Consider the following 27075-nt stretch of genomic DNA (forward strand, 5'->3'; position numbering starts at 1 on the left):
GTAACGATTACCGTTAAAAATTTAGGAAAATTCCTACAGCACACCGCTGCTGCGGAGCCGATGCTATTTTCATGCGGGCGCGCCGCGCGCCTCCGCCCCCTCGTGTTTTCAACCCGCACACGTACCCCTTTGTGTGAACGCCTCTACCACCTTCCTCCTTCTAATGCTCCCTCTCTCGTCGCCGCCGCCGCCGCTGAATTCGCGTTTGTCGTGCAGAAATCTCGTGACTCGTTGAGAGCTGTCGAAATGGGAAAACGATCAGATATTTCTCCCGCGACGCGAACGAATATATCTCAGGTGGATAGCGTTTGGCGAACCGATATCCTCGGAGGGCGAGAGGAGAAGAAAGTAATTTATTAGCGTTGCGAGATTCCATTCTTGACGTAATAAAAACGAGTTGCTGCCGAATACATAAGAAGAATAAAAGAATCGTTCTACGTGATGGGTCTCCATAATTGCATAGAGTAATTTGAACTTCAGCAGAATGGTGCGCAAGAAGCACTTTTCACGAGAAGAGATTTATATCTAACGTTTCATTTGCAAGCATCTGACGGTACAGGTCGGAAGAGCTATTTCCCGAGCTTCATTCGTTGAAGTTTGAAGCGAGCGGCGTTGCTCGGAACGAGAAACGATATTTTTCACGACGACGGTATGCCAACAGCTCGCATTATTTATTAGCAGGCACGGAGAATACGGTGCAGCTTGATATTTTTATCGCGGAAATGTTTCATAAAGCACGTGCCGTCGTAGTCCATCGGCAGCGGAATTAAAGCACGCTCTCGTCGTGAATTGATGCGACCCCAAAACGCACACGCCGACAGCGCGGAATATTGTCGAACAAAGCGACGTATCCCGCAGGATTTGCCGGCGAGATCCCCGTTTAATGAAAGCGCGTCTCGTTCTTCTTCCGACGTATTTATAAATGTTATTAAAACATTCTCGTGGAACATACGGGATAAAAAAAAGATTGGCCGAGAGGCGGAGTATGGATGTACGCGTTTAATATACACGCTCTTCCTCTCCACATTTCCTCTCTATCCTCCATAAATCTCGCGGTATGATCCCGTTTTTCATCCCGGAAGTCATCCACATCGAACGCTTATTAACTAACGATGACGTAATAATAAAAGAGCGAGCTTTCTTCGTCTTTCGTTCCTGTCGACTCCCGGCCGGAAACCACACGCCTGTTTATTTCCGGAAGTGGCCACTTATCCAACCACTCGATCTCTCTCGCGGAGAGTCGAGAAGGCCGCGCCTTCTATCCCAGCGCCGTAAATTCTTCTCGACCCGGACGAACTCTCGACCGCGTACATGGCGGTCCCCCGGTGTTTTCTTCTTCCTCGTGGTGCAACGATTAGACTCCGACGTAATGGAAACTGTCGGTGATATACCGCGAGTGTACGTGACGAGACTCTCATCGAGCGGCGCTAGGAAGAAAAACGTGTGAGCGGGTGGAGTTAATGATTTATCAGGAATACTTTTCCGTTTTTACTTTTCAACTTGGAATCGCTCGATCTCCCGTCTCTGTAGATACCACCGATTCAATTATTCATGGTTTTACATCATTAATTTCATTAGTAGTCTATTCGCGCGGAATGCACTTCTATATAATCAAGAATACTGTATTATAATTATATCGTATATATAATTATATCCTTTGAACTTAAGTATAAAGTTTGTTTCCATAACGGCAAAACACGCGCTGCTATGTTGCATATTGAATACTTTCAAATTATTATTATTTTATACGTGAACTGACCTCAAATTACATTTTAAAATACATATGTCATTGCATATCTTAAATATACATGTCACGTTTCACTTTTTTATTACTGCGAATATTTCTCAAATGTATTAACAGATGATACTTTATATTTGGAAAACATTTATTGAATATGCATCAGATGAAGTTTGACAATTACATAAAAGCTTTCACCACAATTTTTAAAAGTCTTGTATCAAGTTTCATCATTCCATTATCGCTTTAAAACAAATTCTCGATTACATGTACAATACATTCAATACAATATTCAATACAATATTCAAAAATGTATTGTACTTTACTTTTCCTAGTTCAAAGATTTTGCTTTTAATCAAATTTTAGAAAAAAGAAACAACATACTACACATCGTTCAATCGTTTACATCAAATAAAATTAGAAAAAAAATATATAAAAGAGTTAGAAGAGACCTAGCCGAAGCTACTCTCAAAGCATGTCTTAATTAGAGGAAGATAAATCTCGCGATAAAAATTTGTCCTGGCAAACTTGCATGTATCCGACCTTTCACGAGTGTGCTCGATAGATATTAAGGGGGGAGCCTGCTTTAGAACGCTGAAAATAAGGTATATTTTACGAATTGTTTTTGGAGAAACTATACAGCGGATCATTATAAAACTTTGATGCATTTATTAGTACATGTTTAAAGATAAAAAAAATTATTTTTTGATTTGAATATATCGCTTGTAGAGGTCGTCCTGGAGAAATCTTAGTGCAGCCGCGTCGCCGGCATTGCAAATTGGTGAGCATTCTCCTGCCTCCAAATTTCGTCTAAACTGAAAAATTGAAATATCTTCTCGTTATTTATGAATTCCCATCGTCGATGAACCAAAGAGAGAAGAAAAAAGTTGAAAAGTGCCAAAATGGTGGAGCTTAGAACACAAAAGTACGATTTTTAGGCAAAGTTGTTGAACTTTTTCATGCAAAAATAATTGTTTAACTTAATGTTTTTATGAATATTAAAGGTTCATCGACGATGGGAATTCATAAATAACAAGAAAATATTTCAATTTTTCAGTTTGGATGAAATTTGGAGGCAGGAGAATGCTCGCCAATTTACAATGCCGGCTGCACTAAGATGCCTCCAGGACGACCTCTACAGGCGATATATTCAAATCAAAAAATAATTTTTGTTATCTTTAAACATGTACTAATAAATGCATCAAAGTTTTATAATGATCCGCTGTATAGTTTCTCCAAAAAAATTCGTAAAATTATACCTTATTTTCAACGTTCTAAAGCAGGCTCCCCCCTTAAAGAGTGAGTATTAATACTCAGTGTGGTAACTCGGGCGGAATCATTAATTTCGCGGTTCGCTGCAAAAGCTTCCTCGTTCCCGACGAGTGAGTGGAAGATCGTTTAACGATTCCGTATCGGTAACCACTCCTGTGTTACAGTTAATAAACATTTGCAGCCGCATTCACATTTCACGTTTAACATCATGTTTGGTTATCAAATAAATGTGCACGTTTATTTCGCTTCCCGTGCAGCATTAACGGCATTACGATATCGATAATGCCAGCCGCGTTTGCAGGCATGCCTTATCCGCTACTGTGCTCTGTAATCGAGCCAAAGCAAACCTCCACCAACTCGTATCAGCGATCGGTGACACGTAATATAACGGACGAATAAATGGAAATTCACCGAAAAGTCAGCGGGATAACGCGCGAGACTACGTTTCCACCCTCGTCGTTTACTCCGAATCACCTTTCGGCCCCCGGTTACCGCCCCTTTCCTTCTTTCACCCTGCCACTTACAATGGACGCGCCTCGGAAAGTTTTCCAGTTCGAATTGCGATTTTTATTCCGCACGGGCAATTCTGCGATAGTACCAGCCCGCCTTCGAACTGTATTTTTCGCCAGTAATTACTCCAGTGAAATTCGTCTCGAAACGCTGACGAGACAGTCCGTGACTTTTGCCCGAATAGCGGATGTAATCTCCCGTTCGATTTGCCCGTCTAATTCTTTTATCGCGTGCCTTTACGTCGAATAGATTCGTCATTTATCTGCAATTTTTCGTATGTCTCCACAATCGTCAATATTTCACACACATTCTTCACGCAATCGTAAATGTACCTGTTCACATTCTCCGCATTAGACGGTATAAAATCAGCTTTTATTGTGCCAGAAATCAATGTGTCAAGATAATATTTTGTCCAGCTGACGTCAATTCAGAATTTGATCTCTCGCGTGTCGTAGACGTCGATTGTTTTGCACGTTTGCAAAAAATTAAATATTTCGATACACTTTTATTATCGAAGCAAATGCACACGATGAAGCAGTACACGAGCTTGAACTGGAATCAATAGAAACGCAGATTTACGATTATACGGTTACCGCACCAGTTGCACGCGCATGATCGCCTACTCTCGATGTGTGCGGATCTTCTCCTGTTTCGCTCCGACTCGCTTGTCAAACGCGAACGATCAATCTCACGGCGTGGAAAAATGGACAGGCATAAAGCGCAGGTAGGAGAAAAAGTCAGTAATACGAGCCCGCCGATCGACTGCGCAAACGTAGTCGCGGAGCACGTTTCCTCCCGTTTCCTCGGTGAGGACGTTCGTAAAACTTCCAATTTCCGCGGAAGGTGCACACCGTAAAACACTGCGGTGTTTCTATTTCGACGCGACGAAACGACGGCGATCCGGCGAGATCCTCGCGCCTGTCGACATTTCCGTCGATCGCCCAGTCGCGCACTTTTAATACAATTTTTATGGCTGCCCGAGAGGAAGATATAGTAGATCGTGACAGGACGATCAAAAGGTGGAACGGGATGGGAAGCGAGGGGAATGATCGTGGAAAGAGAACTTGGACCGTTGTGGATTGAATATTCGCGGCACGTTTCGTAATTTATACCACCTTTTATCTCCGAAAGGGATTAAGGCGACGAATGTAGCGATAGAGGATCGATCGCAGTAGGGACGCAAAAACTGGACTCATAGGACACGAAAATTGCACTTTTATGGCGATGGGAATGACAATCTTCCATTCAAATGAGGCAATTAATCCGGAAGCATTCGACGGCGCTGATTTGATTTTTAATGTCTTAGAGATACACAAACAAAAATATATAAACAAACAAAATTCTGTTTTCTAAAATTTCCTCTTGCTGTACGCTCATATAAAGGAGATTATATTTAGATAAATATTTTGCAATACTGCCAGAAATTTTCCTTTATCTTGTGTTTCCTGAAACTTTCTTCTTCCTGTCAAATAATGCGGTTTTTTCCCGCTTATTGTACCGGTTGAAGATTTTATTTCGTTCACTGCGAAGGAGCTCTGTATTACGGAGAAATTACACTCCGTCGGCAATTTCTATTTTATGTTTTACAGCAAGCGCGTAAACGCACCACGACACTTTCGCTACGCAATCGTAATAATATCCAGCCAATGTGTAATTTTCATCGATGCACGCACCGCCGCGCCGTTGCAACTTGGCGAATATTTTCGACACGGAGATATCGCGCGACGAATCACGATCATCGGATAAAGGAACACCATCTTGCGCAAAATTTGTATTCATGAATGTCCGAATGAGGGAATCATTTTGATATGTCTCGTCGACGATCGAAGGTACCAGGTGGATCGTGCACGGTGGACAAAGGGAGCGTATAATGGAGAATCGGCGAGTTAGCTCAGCTACGCCGAGATCTTCCCGCCGTGCAGGAACGCAACGTTGTTTCTGAGTTATCCGAGATTTTCCCGTCGCGGAAATCTGTGTCGTAGAAACTCGAGGAATCGAGTTTCCGCTTTCATGCGGAGCCGTCTTCGAGCGTTTTCGTCGTTCGCATTTTTCCCTCTGCATATGTCGGAATTTCTTAACTCGCGCAGTGCCAACGTTACATCTGTCGAGTCGTGTAAATCAGGGGAAAAATGCAAGAAAGAAAAAAACGTCGAGCAAATAGAAAAGAATGGTAATAGATTGTTTGCGCTTTAACGATCTCCTCTTTCTTTTTCGATATTTCTGACTTTATAAGTATTACGATTCGTTTTCGATTCATTAGGTCCATTATTCTCATCAATAACAAGTTCTATTTATCAGCGTTATCCAACAATAAATGATTGCACTGGCCAGACTATTAACGCCGAAGGACTATCAATCACGATCTTTTATGATTATTTGCGTGATCGATGGTGCAAAACTCGTCTTTGCAGAAAAACATAAATATATGGGTTTATGGTGTAATAAAATTTGCCAGTGCACGCTGACCAGCAGACTGTCGAGTCACAATGATATTAAGTAAGATTTATCGAGATTTATCGAATAACTGCTTTCAGCGGGTATTAAATCTTAAATATACCAAATATTAAATCCCTTTGTGTCGTTGTAATGTTGTTCCTTAAAATATAAGTTCACCGTTTCGGGATAAAAGAAAGTGCATGCAAATGTCTAGAGCTAAATTTTTAAAAACTTTGAATAATCGATGCTATTTTATTTCAAACAAGGTACTTTTAACAGTGAAATAAACGTGTGACAAAAACATAATATTTTTCGTATGTAAGTATTGATTTGTAATAAAATATATAGCTACGTGATCAACGGGGGAAATTTATTAATCAATGTACGTTCGAAAACGAGTCGAATCGTATCGGCAGCGCTGACGTGCCAGAAAAGTTTGAATGCTCTCGCATTCGCTTCGGCCTTGTCCACTTCTTCTTCCTGGTCAAATGACGAGGATTTTTTCCGCTTATTGCACCGGCCGAAGATTTGATATCGTTCGTGGCGAAGGAGCGGCTCTTTATTATGGATTACGGAGAGCTTTCCATCGACAAATCGGAATATTTTGGCGAACGCTCTGATCGTAAATCGATTCGCGCAACCGGACGAGATGAAAGCGCCGAACGATGCAGGATCGCGCGCATTCTCGAATATCGACCGTATCGACCAGCAGAAGCTCTTCTCTCTCGTACGATTTTCTCTTTCTTCTTTTTCCTTTGCTTCTCTCTTTTTCTCACTCCTCGGATTCAATCGGAATCGCTGCCGGCGATGCCGCGAGCACGGAGCTCAGGAGAATCGCGCGGCACGATAAATCTCGATATCCTACTCGATATCACTTGGCCTCGACCAGCGACGGCTGACAAATTTTATCGCGCTCGCTAAATCCTCCCCGCTACTATACGTTATACATAAAAAGTTCCGTAAGTTGTGTATCATATCTAAAAGAATTACTTCGCTTATGTTTAGAAAGGAAAATTTTGCTGGGTACAATTTTGTGACACAGTGATGATTATAGAAATAGTGACTTAACATTTTATTCAAGTAAAAGTTGAAATTAAATGTAGGATTAATTTTTATTATTAATATTCAAGCTTTTACTTTCAACATAATATTAAAACTTAATAATCATTCTACACTGAAAGGATAAGACAAGAACAAATTATTTAAATATATTTCATTTTAACTTGTTTATTTTAATCAAGGACAGTAAGATAAGTATAGAGAGATATTAATAGTTTCGATACTTCATGTCTCATCGCCATAATTGTGGAAAAGTTTAGAAGACTATCGCGATAGAATCGCATATCGAAACTTGGAATTTCGTTTGAAATGCAAATTTAATCAATTCTATTCGATCACTTCGAATCGATTTGTGCACTGACTTGGAATTATTTTTACATACATTACGGCGCTTACGAAACAAACCGAGACGACGAAGCAGACGTTTTTTAAATGGGAGTTGATTAAGTAAACCGCCTGAATTATTCGTATTCGTATGTGAAAAACTGTAACATTTATAAAAATAAAATTCATGAAACAAACCTTCCTCGAAAACATATCTGCTGATGTGATGTGGCAATAATATATGACAACCTAATAATTTATCGTTAAATGCATTGCGCGTGTGGTATTCTAATAAAGAATTAATTCCAATCGAAATGCATGATACAATAATATTCTTTTCCAGTTTAAAATACTCATAAAATATATTAAACTAGAACAAGCTTCGATAAATGGATATAATTACTTATTATATCAATAAAATTAAAATATTAGTTAAAGATCATTTATAAATAATAATAAATATAATTATATTTAAAATTTTAATAATTGCAGCTCTTTTTGCAAATATATTGGATGAAGCAGAGAATACGAATTATATAAATGTAAATTAATTTTTGCACTGTATCTTTCTTTTCGTTGCTTTTTCTGTAAATTTTTATCTCTTTTTCTTCTTTGCCTATAAAATACATTGACAAAATATGACTATTAACATTTCAAATAATATTGAAACTCTCTTGCATAATATACTAAGTATATATTTAAATGCGATGAAAAAAATATCGAACGTCACGACAGGGGTGGCAAAGAATGCGTGACAGTACCTGGGAGGGCTACATGTGTACTTTACGCGCAAAGTGAATGGTGACATCAAGGGAAGAACGCAACGGGGCGAAAAGAGGATCTGAGGGGAAAAGACGATCATGTCAATGGAAAGCATGGAGTCGAAAGATATGGGGGGCTCGAAGAGCGGGCAAGGGTACTGGTTGAGTCACGAGGACACCGAGAGACCGTTTACGAGCCCGTAAAATTCGCTATTCTTCATCGTGTCTTGCGGATAAATTCGTCGCAGCTTTCACGAAGAGATCGCGTGCGACCAATTTTTCTACTTTCTCGAAGTTTTTCAAGTTCTTTTTAAGCAAGAGTAAATTGACATCTGCTTTGGATAAAATAGATTTTATTGTATGATTCAATATTATTCTTATCTTATTTTAGAGGTACATACGAGGAAGAAACCATAATAGAACAATCTCTTAAGTGCTCAGGATTGCTAAAAGCGTTTTTCCGCTTCTGGGCTTATGCGTGTATATCTGTGTGACCTGTATCGCGAAAGACCACCATTTTATAATTTAATCGCTAAAAGCGAGCTTATTATATTAGCTAAAAGTAAGATGGAATAAAAAAGGACGATTGAACTCATTATTTAGCAAATTAATGACCTACCACGCTCTACTTCCACCTACAACCTACAGCACGCTCGAAAAATTATCGTTGCCAAGTTGTCGCCACCTACACAGCGAGATGCTTTTGTCTTATTTTCGTAATAAATCAAACGTGTGGTATGAAGACTAATGAATCTTATCATAAATCATAATATAGGGCATTTTATCTCGATTGCGAATAGCAGAACAACAGAATTGCAAGCAAACAATAAAAAGAATACCTTTAGCTTTAACGTGGACGCATCGATCACTTTCAATCGTAAGCGATTAAAACTTAAAGAGTTTAATCAAGTTATTTAGCCAGGCGAAATAAAAAGAGAGATAAAACCTTACTAATTCCGTAACAAGTGAACCCTATTTTAATAAAATTTTAATTTGAGACTTAATTACTACGAACTTGAGAACGCCGTCACACAACGTTGATTAACTCTGCATTTTGAAATTAACTTCACATCATAGAGCACATCTCCGCTTTGTGAGCTAGTTTATGAATATTACCGGCGTTGCCGTCAAACTTTGATGTTAACGTAAACTTTAATGCAAAATTATTAAATTTCCTCACATACACGCTCGAAAGAATTATGCATCGCAGAAAGAAAGAAAGATAGAGAGAAAGAGATAAGAATTAATCCACCCCATTCGCACATGAACGTTTCACACGATTCTGTATGTACCCTCTCCTCGTAACTGTCAATACCGCTATTCGCCGATTCGCTTCATATATCCCGAATGTGAGGACGAGCTTCGCTATTCCATCGGGCTACGAGCTTCTATGGCACCGAGTACAAGAAAGAAGTTCCTTGCCGCTAGGCTGTGCGAGTATAGGGATCGATCTTGTTCCATGGAAAAATATACCGTCTACGGCTCGGAGGAGGACTTTTCCGCGCGACAATGCGTTCCTGAAATCGAGTCGGTGTCGTCGTCGCCCCGCGCTCTCAAAGGTATCGATACAGCGACTTTCTCCCGGTAAAGTTGGTAACCGAAAAGTGTGACAAAGCGAGGAATCTCGTAAAACTCTCAGCGGGACTCGGCCGGGCGGGCAAGCCGGCGCACTCCGCCGACGCCGGAGTACGTGTATTCAGATCCTAGGAAAATATCCGGGATATCCCGCAGGGGAGAAACGAGCTGACAACACGTTCTCGGAATCGAGTTGCTGTCGATGTCGATGCAACTTCAAAGGCGTTTGTCTCTCAGGACGTGTCGCCGTAACGCGACAACGTCCGAGATCTTCATTCTTCGTGTTCCCACAAAAATATCTCGCCAAGCGTCTCGTCGGACGAGTCTGCATATTTTAAGACCCGACGCTGTGAAAGCGCGAAATTTTCCTCCGAGAAGATTTAACCGGCGAGGAAAAACGCGTTTTCTTAAAATAAAAAGACGAGGCTAGTTATTGTTTCCTCTTTTCTCTTTGGTCAATTATCGGAGCGCACAGGGTGAAAAGTCGGCGATAGGAAACCCACTAGTTAGTAGCTGAAGCTGGAAGCTTTTAACTTCGTTGAGTATTTCGAGGGAAGTCTTTGGGGAATCTCGCGTGTTTCGCGACTTTTGGCGTGCACGCTTCGCTTGCGACGCGGCACGCCGAGGATCGCTACGTATATACGTTTGCCGGAAATCGATTCGAAACGCGATGTCGCGCGTCAAAGAAAGTTTCCGCGAGTTGACACGTGGTTCGCGAAAGTTTGAAAGCGCGACGAAAATCAGCGTTTTCGTAAGAACAATTCTATAATGAAATAAGATGACGTGCCGAAGAATTGGTCGATATGACGTGTTCGATGTTTCTCCTTCAGGAAATTGATTTATTGGAAAAAGTAAGTAAAGAGAGCTTTCCTGGCAGAGAAAGCTGTGGAAAGTTTATTCATCATTGTTTAATTAGACAGCGATAAGTTTCTGTGTAGCTTTTAATGTAGAATTTTTCTTTCTTTTATATTTATTCGTATTTTTGAAAGATAAAAAATTCGCATACAACTTGTATGAGAAAACTAATTAAGTAAAAGCATGCATTAAAAATGGATCAAGATGAAAAATAAAACAAATTTTAAACAAAAAATAGTAAATCTAAAATAGAGTTAAATAAAATAGAAGCATTAGAAGAAGATAACTACAAGTACAAGTGGCTGTTAACGTAAATAATTAAACATTGCGTAATTTATTAGCTATTACAATTTATAAGAGCGTATGCTATGTTGCTTCAACGTTTCTTATAAAACTGTTTATCGTTCCTTAAAACTTTCATCATTGCGCCGTAAAGGATTAGCGACAACGAAAGCTTACATTTTCCGCTATGACTTATGTCAACGACTCAACACAGGATTAACTAAAGTTCTCTGACAGCAAGCTCCTCGCTGCATGCTTTAATCCTTCCTATGCTGAATTCTATTTTACCTACGCGAGATTATACATTGCTATTAGCGAATTAAACGATAACTTTCTGTATACATTCGTAAATGTCGCGCGTACAATTTCTTAAATAATTTTCACAAGTAACACTTCGCATGATAAAAATTATGATAAATTTATTATTCACCGGAATACTGTGTATCTCGCGTTTATCCTTCTACAATTTCACCTAATAACACTATATATGTTCGGAATAAAAGTTCTTTTCAAGGCAGCAAAACGCCTGCCGTACTGATGAGAAATAAGCTACAAATATATTTGAATATTGCATCTTCATTTGTTTTTCTCCGGACGGACTAACGAAAGAAAGCGCGGAAAATGCATACACAAGCGCGTGAAAGAATATTCTCTCATCCCTTCTGGGACCGGAGCGCACCACCGTCTTTCGCATTCTCCGAGTCGTGTAACGCGCCGAGCACATCGCGGACCACGGTTACAGGATTACGTTCCTCTCTCGGAGCATTATTTCCCGCCACTCCTTTGCCTCGCGAAACGTTTTCCCGCTCGCGGTAAATATAAAGAGGGTGGAGACCGCGTCGGGATATCTTGTTCTTTTAATACGCGGCAAATTCCAACGTAACGGTTGAACCATGGAGACGGGAAGGGAGGGATGAAAATCCACAGCGTGGAGGCGTTTGGAGAATAGGAGTTGAAGGACAGGAAGACAGTTAAGCGAGTCCTGCGGCACGCTGAATACGGTAATTCTCGCGAGCACCTTGTCGCTCGTCTGTGCCAAGTTTTTTAGTCCTTTCATATTTCCACCCGCCACGAATGCCGCAGACGACGATGTCCTTTTTTCTTTTTTTTAAACTATTGCGCCGACGACAGATGGATTTCTACAGAGAAATGCAATGACACGCGTTCTCTCTCGTGCGTGATATATCGTTTATATGAGACAATTCCGCGATGTCCGATTGCATTGGAGAAATAAAATGCGAGTAGTGAAATCACTGTAGTAAATAATATTAATGATTGATTCAAAGAGTTGCAGACATGAAAATGTAGTAATCGTATATCTCGATAGAAATTAATACGGCAACATTAATTATATTTTAAAATTATATATCACTTTTTTCAGTATTGAACAAAACTATTTTCAGAGACGAATTTTAGTCGTAAAATATCAAACGAAACTGACACGAAATCGTTGCATGTTCGAAGAATGCATCACTTCATGAAACGGAAGAACACGTGAGAAAAACGCAGTCGCGCGATTCATATTTCGCGATCCGCATCGAGTTACCCAAGGTGATCTTTCGTATTTTCCACGAATTTTCCCATCAGCGCCGTCGTCGTCATCTTGGTAGACTTTTATGGTGGCTTCGTATCATACCGACACCGATTTCGCCAAAGTTTACGGTTTTCTCAAAAGTGGGGTGCGACGTCAAGCGCGACGAATTTCGAGCACAGTGTAATCCTCTTATGGGCTGTTACGGCGTGTAATCGTCGGTGGTAAAAGAGCGGGAAAAGTCCTCGACTTCGCGAAAATCGTTCGACATTACCAGGCATTACCGTTACGCCGCCGATACGAACGACGCCGGGAACAACATCGTCGATTTTATGGTCCTTGAGATATCGCGCGCACATTTACCTAATCTTTTGTTCAAGTTTACCGTAGAAACTTAAAAACTATCCTTTCATGACTCCGTTACTCCCATTACATCATCGTGCCAAATAATTGTTCGTCTTGAAAACTTGTATGCACAGGATATCATCCTTGAGAAATTTTGCCGGTAACTTGTATCTCCGTTACGCCTGACACACGTTATAACAATAAATACAGCGAGCAAGGTTGCCGTTACAAAATTGCTGTGCTTCACAATTTCTGTAGCAAACGTCCTGCCCCGCATTCCGCATCGGGCTTACGCGGGATTTTTCCGCGACGGTCGTTACTCGAGTCACAGGGATATTCTCTGGAGAGAATCTCTTTGCGAGTCGTTTAGCCCTCTAGTGAGGATAGATCACGCCCTGCGCCGAGTCCCGGAAGAATTTTTACTGCCGACCCAGAACGATATTACATACTTAGTCGCCGTTGCACCTGCTGCTCCGCGAAGATCCGAACGTTTATCATACGAAGGACTCGTTGCTGGTTTTTAAGAGATCGCCGGCCTCATATTTCCAGATCTCGCACCCTTCTTCCTATCTTAAAGTACGCCCATTCCAACTTCGAGCTCTTAAGTCGGGTCGTAAAAAACAACTTTTTATTCCGCATGATTTCTGTGAATATTCAAAACTTTGTCGCGTTATAAACATAATTTATAACGATATACCGTCAGTTATAGTGATACATCAGTTTCCTTCATCAGATGCATTTATCTTCATTTATGAATCTTTTAAGCGAGTTAGAATCGATTTTTTTTAAATAAAACCTTTATTAGCTGTTAAGTATGTTTAAAACTTCCAATATTTTTTTAAATTAAACATCCTAATAGTTAATCCCGTTTGTCAGTATCCTTCTAATGAGGATTAGAAAATCAATGAGCTTTTTGTCAAATCAATGTATCCTTATTAACCACAATCGTAATTTCCTGCGCTACTGCAACCTAATTATCAATCAATAGTCGATTAATAATTAATCTAGCTGCATTAATAATTACTCGATACCATGCAACTATAATACGCTCATGAAATTGTAATATGATGCACATATCTTATCGCAAAAATATTGCAGAATTAATAACTTAAGTTATTCGCAATGAATTGCATTTTGTGTCCAGAAAACATTGAATAATTGGATACGCTGACGTGTCCGCAACGTTAATTATTATTTAAGCAAAACTTGTTTCACGTTAATATCACGTAGTTTATTCAAAATTGTACGTTACTCTAGAATTGGTTAACCTGTCATTACCAAACCGTGTCAGTCACTACGAAATCTTTTTCGACGAGAGAACGTCGTAAAAAAACGCTAAGAAAGGAGGAATCGTTCACTCGCTCGGCTTGGTTCAGGACGCGTCTGAAAGCAAGTCCCAAGCAGACAGAAGTGATAGGACATGCCGAAATCGGGATATCGAGGATGACAGTAAATCCTACGCGTGACTGGAATAACTGACCGCGACCTCTTCTCGATACTGCCATCGTCGAGCCGACTCACAAAAGGGGAGATCTCGTTGAAACTGGAATCCCGGGTATCCCTGCCGAATTCCGAATCCCGAGCTGAGATTGTCGCTAGAAAGAATATGACGTACGGCCGTCCCGACGGCCGTCGACACATTCAATTGTAATGCATATCTCTACGCGTTCTATCGCGGCGTGTCGCGTCGTCGAACGCACAAGAATTTGTCATGATTTGTGATTTATGTGCTCAATGTCAGCGCGGATTTAGCTATATGGAAACGGAATGCGCGCGGGAGTGGTGCAACCAATTTTCGCGAATGTAAAATAGCAGAAGAGATTAAAGCTTTTTGTGACTTTTTGTAACTGTTCTCGTGCATTTATAATTTTCAGACATGTCATAACGCATTTAATCCTGTCTTCGATAAAATATTTTAACGGCGAGATAATACGTAAAGCTCACGCACGTTAAGCTACGGCTGCGTATGTATTATTGATTTTAATTTATTGAGATTAAAAGCATTGTAGAGATTAAAAGCAAAATTATAATTTATTACCGATTATTAATTATTCTTTTTCAGCAGCCTTGGAATACCTAAAATTACCATCAGTTATTCGGTTAATACTAAATTATTTTATATTAATCCAATTATCTCATTAAATACTTTATAATTATGTTTTGAAATATGTAACGATATATAAAATGCCGATATATAAAATGGCGAATTCCATTTAAATAAATATTACAGAATATCAAATTTCATTCATTCCGATGAATTTCTCGTCGGAGAACAATTTCCATCGAGCTAGTCGATTGTCGGTTGACAATCGTCTGTCTGACTCACAGTCGAAAAATATGGCCCTTTGAAGCGGCGCGTTAGACAGAAAGAACGAAGCCGATAAGGACAGAACGATGGAATTTTGCGGGATATCGAACGTTCGCTCGAAGACGGACGAGCTTTGCGAGGTGGAAAAATATGGCAGGTTGACCGTCCGCGTCGGGTTTCTTTTGATGCCGAGACGTGGCACCAGTAAGGGAAAAGAGCCGAGAGATCCAAAGGGTCGGGTATTCGTTATGATTCATGACGTGCCACGCCATCGATCCCCCAATTTTTTATATCACGTTGAGACATTCAGTGATCGCACACGTGCCCGATGTCTGGACACTACGTCTGTCTGTACATAAAACTCCTGCGTTCTGCGAGTAGCCACTCGATCAATTCATTCAGCCGCGGGATGTTATCTCAAAGGGATACTGCGTGAGAAATAAATTGAACCAGAAATCATTCCAAGAGAATTAAATTAGCTAAAGCACTAAAGAACTTTGTTGATTGAAAGTTGTGGACTATATATGTATGTTTTGTTGCAAGAGTAATTAAAGTGCAAATATCTTTTATGATAAAAGTGTTTTGTGATAAAAAATTAATCAGTATTCAATGTTATCAGATGTTACTCTATCAGAATAGTCCTACAAAAGCATGTATAATTCTTATCAAAGAAAGCTGTCGCTCTCTGTCTCCCTCTACTTGACTGATCTCTTGGACAGAAGAGGGTTGAAACCCTCGCGGAGCGGATGACAAGTACGGGTCAAGAGGAGAATAAAAAATAGCGAAGGAACAACAAAGGATATGGAAATGGAGATGCCCGTCGTGCGGTTGATGGACAGCTCCTTGAGCTCTCGCTCTCGGCGCCTGTCCAAAGAGATATCGCGATATTTTCTCGTACGATAGCATTCCAATCATTCATCCGACGCTGCATTCTGTGAAGGGAACTACTCGTACAAATGGAACCCAATTCAATTCGAAAAATAAATTTGCACTAGAACTACCGATAATAAATTCACGTGTCATATCGAAATTTTTAACCGCGATTATAGGTAATAGTTCGTATGTTTTGTAGCAATTTAGTGTTTAAATCTTATTTCTCGAAACAACCAGCTTCAACGCGAGTGAAAATATAATATAATGATTAATCCTTCCCGAATTGCAGATGTATTCTGAAAACAATTATAATTGCCTGTGTGCGCATTGGGCTACAAGAGTGAAAAAAATTCTGTAGCCTGCAATTAAACTTTTCCCATATTAAATAGAACTCAAGTGACACTCTGAATTGTTTTCACGGGAAAGAGAAGGAAAGAGAGAGAGAAAGAGAGAAAATAGGCGACCTATTTACAATTTTGTCGCATTAAACGAAACGTAATATACGAGGCGTAATGTCGTCCCGTACAAGTTCTCGAGCATTTTAACGAGAATCGGTTTTCCACCTTCCACCACTAGTTAGTTTTCTGTAAAGTTTCCACGAAGAGATCGCAAATATATTCGATTTTATGCGACGGAGGAAACGTAATATGGCAGCGAAAGCCTTCGTCGCATTCGTTTTCTGCTCTTTAGACGGTCAACGTTCCTCAGAATGGGCGATCGCTGGGTTTCCTCGGAAAACAGGATGCTTTGAAATCCCAGCAAGATTTCTTCCGACTAATGAACGTCGTGCTGTTTTCGCAGTGCGGACGTAGAAGAAGACGGCAAGGGATTGATATCGCTATTTTCGCAGATATGAATTCCGAATAATTTCACTTGGCTGTTTTAACATCATCTGCATGTCATTTGCATAATGCGATAATAAGTATACGTATAAATAATATGAAAGTAGACTGTGAAATTCGATTTTGCTTAATGAAACACGTATCAGATACAAGAGAGAGAATATGTTTTGTAAAATATTATATATAAAATTACAAAATTATTTGCCTGAAATAATACTACCTAAAAGAAAATTTAATTTTTAAAAAGAAGAAAAAGAAATAAATAATAAATCTGACATATATGTAGAAAGAGAGAAAGATAGAGAGAGAGAGAGATCCTAATTTACCATTTCATCTTTCAACGTGAAGTATCAAAAACACATTTATATTGAAAATATGATATCTTGAACCTTTCAAAAGAGATCAAAAATACATTGCATTCAGTCGCATTTCCCGTAACAAGATCTGTAACATGTCGTAGAAACCCAAGTTTTGCAGTTCTGTGGCAAGTTTCACGTGGATGCGCCATCATCCTTCAGACTTATCCGGCGGCGAAGTTTTCGGATTGGACGATCCATTATTGAGGCTCGTTTCGTCTCTGATTCATGATTTTTTTAAGATCTCACCTAACCGCGAGCACAGCCGAGTAGGCGAACTTCCGCCATCCTTCCTCCTTTTATATCCTTCCTCGTCCGCTCAGCCGAGTCGTGTTTTCCGCTTCGGAAGAAACTTTCCGGATCGCATCGTTCTGCGAACGCGGAAACGCATTGACCTCGTTGAACGTACGTTTCCATTGTAATGTAACGACGAATCATGACTGCAATAGATCTGTACGATTCGCAGGCAACGTATTGACGAAAAAAAGGAAAGAAACATTTATTTCTCCTCTCGTTATCAACTGTATAAACTTGAAAAAATAGATTTTTTGTGCTGAGCTTATGAACGCGGAGCAAGTCGTATCGCGCGAGAAAGTCTCTTAACGGTAGCGTGAACAAAGATGCATTCATGTCGGAAAGTCGAGAAAAATACGAAAGAACGCTCGTTTGGCAGCAACAGACGGGCGAACGCGACCGGAGAACCGTGCGGAGAATCCGGCCCGATGCGAAATGGCGGTCTGGCCGCGCCCGAGTCGCAGCGAAGCTCTGAATTTTCTATGGAATCTGCTAACGATAAAATACGAGCCCGCCCGTTCCGTCATACTAAATTTCAAAATGTGTCCGCCCGACTTCGCCTACCCTATTTGGGGCGAGTGCCATCCCTTTCTCACCGCCTCGCCCCGTGAAACGCCCAAGACAGGAACGTCGTTCGCGGGATGTATCCATCATTTTCAACGCGCAGCATTTAATTTTCATGAAAGATTCCGGATCCCGGACGCGCGCGTTTGAAGAGAAAAACAGCGGGGAGAAAGATGTCTGTACCGTTTATCGAGCACGAGAGGTGCACGAGAGGTAACCCCGGAAGGAAAGGTTTTAACGATAAAAGCGATTTTATGGTATTATCCCTCGCGGAATTAACCGTCGCGTGAGTGTTGGAAAATTATACGTCGGTGAGCGACGCGTTACATTTTCTGATGCATTTTCTATGGAAATGAACGGCGGACTGGCGAGCAAAAAGGGAATACGCATGATTATTTATGAATATATTGTTGCTGCAAGATTTTATCAGATTTGCGTATGAACGAACGATCGACGTTTAACTATGAAATCATTTATTATTATAAATGGATCACTATTATTGTTATCATTATCATTGATGTTCATCACTCTGTTGGTATAATGTTCACGTTTGTAAAAATAGCATCTTGATGGAGTTTCGAATGAAACTAAATATAGACAGATTCGATTATTCTTTCTTTTCGATAATGAGATGCGCGTCACGTCGTGGAAAAAGGGGGAAAGATCAAAAATGACAAAGCCGATTTCTGAATGCCTTCGGGAGTATCGAATAGTTTCAGTCCTCCCCGAGAGCGTTGCGCTGATCTTCCTTGCTGAAAGCTGACGAGTAATCACCAATAAAGGAGCTTAAACGAGGATATCCAGCGTGAAGTATCGATTTCAGGGAATCACGCACTTGGCACCGATGAGACGCAATTCCAGCGATTCCGACGCAACGCGTTACGGATTACAGAATCTATCCATCTACACCACTCGAAAAGCTTACTGACGAGAAGGATTGAGATGATACGAAAGCACTCTCGGAAATGCAACGAAAATCGCAAATCTCTTTCGTAGGATTAACGCTATTATTAAACCCATCGAGTCTCATTTAAACAGTTTAACGCGTATTGTTCCAATTTTTTTATCAATGTACTGAATATTGGAATACTGTTAATATTCATCATAAAATAATAACATCAATTTCATAACCGAGCAATATTAATATATCATATTCATAATAATCCTGATTGAGTTTACATATTGCAAATGGCAACGGTTTTAACAATTATTGATAAAAATCCAAACATCAAAAATTAATATAATTTACATGAAATTGTATGATTTTAATCCTTTTCATTTATTCGAGCACAGATTTCTGTATTTATGCACAAGAGCAATTTTTAAAAATTCTTTGGTAATGCGTCAGTGTGCGTGTAGTTAACTAAAACACACAGATAGGTAAGTAAGCGATCAGTTAGACAAGAGCGACCAACGTACACTAAATAAGTGGTGAGGATAGGTGAGATAGCAGGCGAGAGATATGAAACTAATTTTGCCGTAAGCGACGATTAGACGTCTCCGAGCTTCGGGGCCGAGGTGCACATAGCAGAAGGTGCAGGAGAAGGCAGAAGGGGCGAGGGGTAGTGAAGGACAGCGCTCGTCAAAATCTAAAGTAAATCCTAATCGGATTAGCATGAGTCGACTCAACGCCCGAGCTAGCTTTTGTTCCCAAGTTTCAACGACGGGGTCTTGGGTTCCTTGGGACGTGCGTCTCCTTTATCCAATGAGCTAACGACTCAGAGTCCCGAGACGAGAAAATTGCAGCGATGGAGTGAGAGCGCGTTGAAAGAGGGGGCAATGCGTTGCCGAGCGATATCGCGCAAGCAGAGTGGGTCATCTCGGGGGTTTGATTGAGAATAATTGCAATGTAACAAGTTAAGAATAATTTTTTCAATGGATAACTTGAGAAACTTGAGAAAGCGAATTAAAATTATGACCCGGCGGATCCAAAGAAATTAAGCAAATTAGAAAGATTCGGTAACAACTAGTGAGAGCGCACAAATAAATGCAGTTTCGGAAAAGATATCTATTTAATCGATAGATGTAACGAAAGAATAAGAGAAAGAGAGAGAATAGAAGATAGATAGAGAAAAGTAGGAGCATTGGATATCGCGTCGAGAGTTTAGTCATGATGGGGTTGTTCAGCTCTCGCTTCTCGAGAGTAGATCTACACAGCCGAGATGCAATGGATCCTGGGTTTCTTCCTTCCACACACATACACGTACAAACCTGTCGCAATGCCCGTTGCTCGTTTCCCTCCCTGTATCGAGGTAACCGCGTGGCTCGGAATTAACCCGAGCTCGACTGGCGGACGCGGCGCTCGCGTGCGTCGAGGCGTAAAACGAAGCGCCGCCGTCGCGGCGTTTCGACGCCGATGGCCTTTCGCCTGCGAGATGTACCGCCATTCGATTACGTTTCTCCTCCTCTCGCTTGCGTCATCCGGGTCCCCGAAGCCCATCCGGGATGTTGCCGCTCGAGATACCCGGGCCAGGCATTAACGCGAGGGCAGATTGTTTAAGTTACCCACGCGCAACTACCCGGCCCGACGAGCGCGATCGACTTGTGGTGATTAAAAGAAAACACTGCCCCGATCGGTTCGAACCGCGTTGCGACGCCTTCGCCTTCGCGTTTAATGCGCGTTCGTTCGAATGAAATGGGTTAATCTCTTGGCGGAGTACTGCTGGTGCGCGTCTCTGGCTGATCGATTAATATTCTTCGATTGGAAATGGAAACTTACGAGTTTCAATCTGTACGCCTTAATGTACAGATAGAGAAATTGATTAAATGAAATGAGTTGAGAAGGGAAATAAAGAAAATCGATTGTTTTAAAAACTATTTCTCATTAATGAACTCTCTGATGATTACTGCTACGAGTCGGAAGAAAAGCTCTTCTGGAGAACGCCGTCACGTCGTGAAATCGGCGACCTGCATTTTAAGTCAGCTTAATGGCCAATCGATGATCAAATTGGGTTAGGAGCTTCGTGAAAGCTTCTCGCTACGATACGCTATGGAGAGTTCCTCCTTGGGGAACGACGAGGTATTGCTTCGATTCTATTAAGAGACAAGAGCGACGAGTCCATCTTGGACTTTCGGCGCTTCCCCGAAGCTGAACTTCTGGTTCCGCTACGCGGCAAAACTGGCGAAACGTACCACTGACAATCGGAGGGGTGTTATAGAACAAAGTTATAAATTACTTATTAGGGTTAGTGGACTCGCAAGCAACCAGATGTGTGTGTGTGTGTGTGTGTCGTCATGCTATCTGAGAAGCTTGAATCCTAAAGACGGAGGTTTATAGATGAAACTAGTGTTTTAGGCCTGAACGGTCAAAGAACTTCGGCTTTAGCGAAAACGACAATACATTAGATTCGTCGAAAATATTTTGTCAATGTTTTAAAGTTAAATGTGGCATAGAACAAATGAGAATATTAATTGCACGCTCAACTCGTAACGATCGCTGCATGACTGTTTAAACATTATAATATCCTACGTATTTAGCGAGATCTCATTTAAATATTTTCAATGCAGCATTTATATGTAGAAGCGCACGCGTATGCGGTAATTACGTTTGGTTTCGCCTCTACGCCGGATTGGCATAATGTTATTCGCCATTATGGAAACGCGAAACGCTGTTGCACAACTTCCTACAAAGTGGAAATTGAACTTTCTGTACGGGTTGACGCGTATCTCATATCGATTCGGCACCGAGTATTAATTACTGCATTGTGATACTCATTCCGCGCCGTCAAGTTGCTCGCATTATAAACGCAATGGCGATTATTTTGCACGAGGCGAAATAACATTACGACGCGCTATAATTTCAACGTAAAAGCTTGTTGCAGTTTGAAATTTATTGTATATTTCTTGCTTTGTAACAAGGAAAATAAATACAAAACACCTATTATGTATATATTAACTAGATATTATTATGCAGAAATATCTATAAACTTCGTTTAGATCAATATTTTTGAAATTAAAAACAATATTACTGTAACTCGTGTAATTAAAAACATAACGATTTTAATATTATCAATAGAAGATTTATGTATATATTTTTCTATTGTATGAGCAATTTAATGTACATTAAACACACACACAATGAACATTATAAGTACTTGAATTATATTTTACGCAAAAGAGAGAACAAATAAAAAAAACAAGTTTTTACCTTTTTCGCGTACATAGTAAACTACTCTATAAAAAATGGAAATTTATTCGTGAATATCGCTAGCGTATTTGAATTAAAATATTTTTAAAAATAAAAGATAGCCCGATTACGCAAAAAGTTCAATACATAAACCAATTAATAAATATTATCCGTATCTTTTATTTTTAATTGAATGTATTTTCTGCAAATAGATTTATTTGATTATCGAAATGATTTCTCCAACTGTAATGATGATAAACATAGAAAGCCTGTCTCCTGTTCTTCCATTTATAAAATTCTTTTATAATATTATATTTCTCGTTCATGCACGATTCATGCCAGCATGGAATAACGCGAGAGATTAATCATAATGTATATCCATTATTGCGCGTTACAAGCAATCTTCGGGAATCTTCCGGCTGCAATTATCGACGATTTTGCAAATAATCCGGGATTTTTGTTATCGAGGGAAATTCGGCTCGGCGATTTAATGGCTGCTCGACGGAAGAGCGAATCAAGCTACAGACAAGCCGGCCAATTGACGGTACTCTCAGCGCGATCGTTTACAGAGGATCGCTTTCAATGGTCCACTGATTGTACGAGTGGTCGCTTGGTCTCGGATTAACGACTATTCTTGGGACCGGCTCGTCCAATCGTAACGACGATCAACGCTGAGTATCGGCGGCCAGCCTCCATCAAGTTTCCTCGATCGAGCGCAATTTTGCGAAAGTTTAACGAGCCTGGAACTAGTGAAGCGCGAAAAGTTCAAGTTTCTACTCTCGAAAAACGAACACCACCACTGAAACGGGATCTCAAGATTTATAAATATTTCTACGAATAAGTGTCTATTCGTAGCTCCCTGTCTGTCTGTCCGATAATCATGATACTATCGCGACTGATTGTTCCGCAGCGAACGATTGTAAACTGCAGTTGCAAGCGTGCGCTTCTATATCTTCGACTATTGACAACTATGTTACCGCGTAAAGTAGTTCGTGAGTATATATTCGGAAAATGACAGGTTCAAAATAAAGACCTCATTTTCGATCTATGTGCGCGAAATTTGGAGCTCTCCTTGAAATACACACCACAAGATCGATATCTTTGACGTTACAAGAAAGCTTCTTTGTTCGTATATCTTCTCGTTCCCCGAACGGTTGCGATATTGTGAGTTTTTCGATTTAACGACCATAGATCTATACTTTATTGCATTAATTTATTACGTTAAATAACGGCTTCTATTGGAAAATGACCAATCAAAAATAGCGGAAAAATTAAATCATATTTTACTGTTAAAACTTTTATTAAAACTTTTGTAAAAAGTATTTACGAATGTATCTAGTTCCATTCAAAAGTAATAATATTTTTTGTAATAATGGAGGCAATATAAACTGATAGAATTCTTCGATAAATGTATCGTTTTATGGGTGGAAAATGGAAAACGCATGCATAGGGAATGATCATAGCTTGTACAGAAAGAATGGTTCGAGTACAATTTTGCGAAAGTTTAACGAGCCTCCAGCTAGTTCCGTACAAAAAGTCTAACTTTTCTCATAAAACGGAAACAGCCAAGTCGATTTCTTGGGATGCAGATCGGCGTGGAAAACTTCGTACTTTTCGCTCGCTCTATATTCGTAATAGCAATTATGAACGAGTTGTTTTACGAACAGAATCGTAAACTGCGACGGCGTTTCGGTATACGATTGGATTACGATTTAAAAGATATCCGAGTTTCACTTCAAAAAATAGTAAAAGTAAGAACGTACGCAGCTAAAGTGATTTTGAAGTAAAATGGCGGTTATTAAGAAGCTAGAAGTATAATTTAACATGAAATATAAGTATATATGGCAAATCTGGTGAGTGAAATATCTCGCGTTAGCATGAGTGTTTTTCGTATGCACATCGCTCTAGGAAAGCCTGCCACAGAGATTAAAAAAAGTGACGTTTACTTACCTATAACGGTGAGATTAACTTTGAAGTTCCTGGTCGGCGAGTTCCGGAAATCCACCCTGCACCTGTAAACGCCCTCGTCACTCTCCTGGAGATCTTGAACTGTCAGCTGTGCCGGCAAGCTCGCACGAAAGGACGCCCGGTTACCCCAAAAATGCGGGGCGCTCCATTGCTTCGCCTTGCCAAACTGCGGACTCCTCGCGTCATAACTGCGATAATAAATCCGGAAGTATATTAGCAAAATAGTCCAATCAGAGAGAATCGTCTGATTCGCATAATTTATTACACGATAATGTAATATCAGCTCTAAATTTCCCAAGATTGAGAAAAGGCTTAATAAAAAATTCTTCGATCAAGATCTGCTCGTTAGAGACTTTTGTGAGATATCAACTGAAAAATGAAAAATAATTTTGAAATGTTTCCGAAATGAAGTGCCGATTTTTGAGTGAACCATTACGGAAAATTTACGCTATTAAAGTGACGCAAAGAATTCTAACATGAGTTTTTATCGCGAGGCGCATTGCGCATTTACAGTCAAAAGTCTGTTTGTGACCGATACACCTTGTCCAGTAGTCTCAGCCCGACATTCACGGAATAGCCTCGGGCCGTGCATACAAATCACAGGATTACTGCGGGAAATATGTCCGCCCGCGGAGTTAAATACCGCAGTTTCGCGTTGTCGCAAATCGTGGTGCCAACTCGCGTGGCTCGCGACGTCGTCCGTCGCACGATATTCGCATTTGTCAGCTCGGCGGAAACTTTCCTCCGAGACAGAGTTATTTTAAAATCTTCCCTTGTGCGCGGCCTGGAAAAGAGGACTGCGGGGAATGGAAGTAAGGAGTCGAGTCGAGCTAAATAATGCGGGTTAAGTCGGCCAGAGGGATGAAAGTAAGCGCAGGAACGAATGGCCGACGACCAAAGTACGACGCACAATACACCCGGGCCGCTCTTATCTGGCTTCGGCCAATTTTTCACCGAACTTTCGCAATTCGTCATAGTCGGGGAACGAGAGGGCGAGAAAGGGACGGGGTTCCCTCGCCCATCCCGCTCAAAGTCGCTGGGTGGCTTCGAGGGAGGACCCAATACAGACCGAGAAGTGCACTCGACCGAGAGAGTCAGATAACCCCCTTACTTGCCAGGTCGGAGCTCTTCGGAGGCGGTATTAGGTCTCGCTGAGAAAAGAGGTGGTTGTGCGTTATGTCGCTCGTGTTATGGTCTACCGGATGACTCGTGAGTGCGCTAAGAATGATAATTTGATTCGTTTTTGTCCTAGTAACTTACTTATCTCGTCAAATCCTGAGAATTTGTTCCGCTTTCTTCTTGATTACGGAGGAGATCTATACCGAATGTATTGCAAAACGATTACTGTCAGTACTAATACTTTCAAATCTTGGAATACCACCAGATTGCGTCCGAGATCATTTTATGATCTCGTTTTTCCTTATTGCGCACGCGAGATATCTACCCATCTCTTTCTTCCTCTTAGAAACCGAGACATTCCCCATTTCCATTATACGAAGATTAACTGCGACGCATATGCATCCCGCCTTCTGGGCCGTCAATTATCATCAGCCTAGACCAAGTGCACTCGAACGTAAGTTCGCAAGTGTAATCGAGCGACGGAGTCGCGGGCGAAGTTGGCGCGATAAGACGCTCGCGTCGTCGATCACGCCTGAGCGTTGGGAACGACGCCGAAGTTTTGGCGTTCCTCTCACCGGCTCACCCTCGTCTCTACGGCTGCCGAGACAAATTGGATCGGTTTTTAATGAGCACGATGACTCGTCGGGCGCACTCGCGGACTCGACCCGCGAATTTAGCAGCGCGACGCGACGCGACGCTCGACGTCAACTCGCTTGTCGAGCTTGTCGCTCCTGTGGTCCGTCGTGATTTACGTGGTCTACGTGAGATTTAAGGGTTCCGCGAACACACGTCGGCTGCAAAAAAGTCCTAATTGCGACGGACGGCTACTCCCCTGAGGCCGAGCGAGTAAATTCCAGTGGGAAATTTTATTTGCAAACCGGCCACGTTGTGTCGCGCGAATAATTAAGCGTGAAGGCGAACGGTGCTGGCGGAACGACGTCGCAAAAGTGCAGAGCATATAGTTGTATCGAATCATTCCGCTCTGAATACGACGACCATGATAATACATTTAACTCTCCGTTGTACATTTACCTCCCCACCATGTTATTTTTACACAAAAGATTCATACTCCCAATAATAGACATTGTGCTTTAGATATACAATAAAAACTTACATATTATTGTCCAAATTTAAAATATCGCATTTTTTCTCCTATTCTAAAAAAGGCGTGTTAACTTCGTGAAGTTCTTTTTTATCGAATATTGAGGCCTCTTTTCCGCGACGCTGATTGGTTCTCTCGCTTGGCTCGAACTTCGTGTGACTTGAACTTCGTGTTGCGAATGTCAGAATGTCATAATGGCTGTCAGTGCAGTTATATTGACAATTTTATTTATTATTTCTTAGGAACGTGAAAACGGAAGCTGTTAATTCTGTCAAATTTGTATTGATGAAACATGATGAAATAAATAACACCTTTAACGCCTTTTTTAGAATAGGATTTGTGTTATTTATTATATAATAAATAATAGATGAATATTATTATTCGAAAACATTATTAATATTGAAAAATAAAATAGCGCACACCTGTGGTACTAGTAGAATAAAAAATAATGATATCAACAGCTCAGAACTAACCGGATAAAGAAAAAATTTCTACGGGCTAGAACGTTTTCATTTCCGAGTTTACGGTATTTTCAATAGCAGAGAACTCTAGGCAACATAAAAAATAATGATATCAACAACTCAGAACTGTTCGGAAAAAGAAAAAATTTCTAAGGATAGAACTTTTTCATTTCTGAGTTTACGGTATTTTCAATAGCAGAGAACTCTAGGCAATATGCCAATTAATAATATAAACATCTCAGAACTCCTCGGAAAAAGAATAAAATTTTTTAATAAATAATATTATGAATATTATTATTCGAAAACATTATTAACATTAAAAAATAAAATAGCGCGCGCCTGTGTTCTACTAGTTATATAAAAATTGAAGAAAC

The 27075-nt window shown here is 40.5% G+C and overlaps 1 protein-coding gene across 4 annotated transcripts in view; it reads right to left on the reverse strand.

Annotated features, from left to right (window-relative positions):
- The window catches only part of LOC105275896 (hemicentin-1), a 185601-nt gene that overhangs the window by 106281 nt on the left and 52245 nt on the right, over nucleotides 1–27075 (reverse strand). For all 4 annotated transcript variants that reach the window (XM_011333088.3, XM_011333086.3, XM_011333084.3 and 1 more), the window contains exon 4: nucleotides 24002–24207. In XM_011333088.3, the coding sequence (XP_011331390.1) occupies nucleotides 24002–24207 (206 nt within the window). The remainder of the gene's footprint in view (nucleotides 1–24001; nucleotides 24208–27075) is intronic.

This window comes from Ooceraea biroi, chromosome 11 (assembly GCF_003672135.1).
Source record: "Ooceraea biroi isolate clonal line C1 chromosome 11, Obir_v5.4, whole genome shotgun sequence".
Lineage (NCBI taxonomy): Eukaryota > Metazoa > Arthropoda > Insecta > Hymenoptera > Formicidae > Ooceraea > Ooceraea biroi.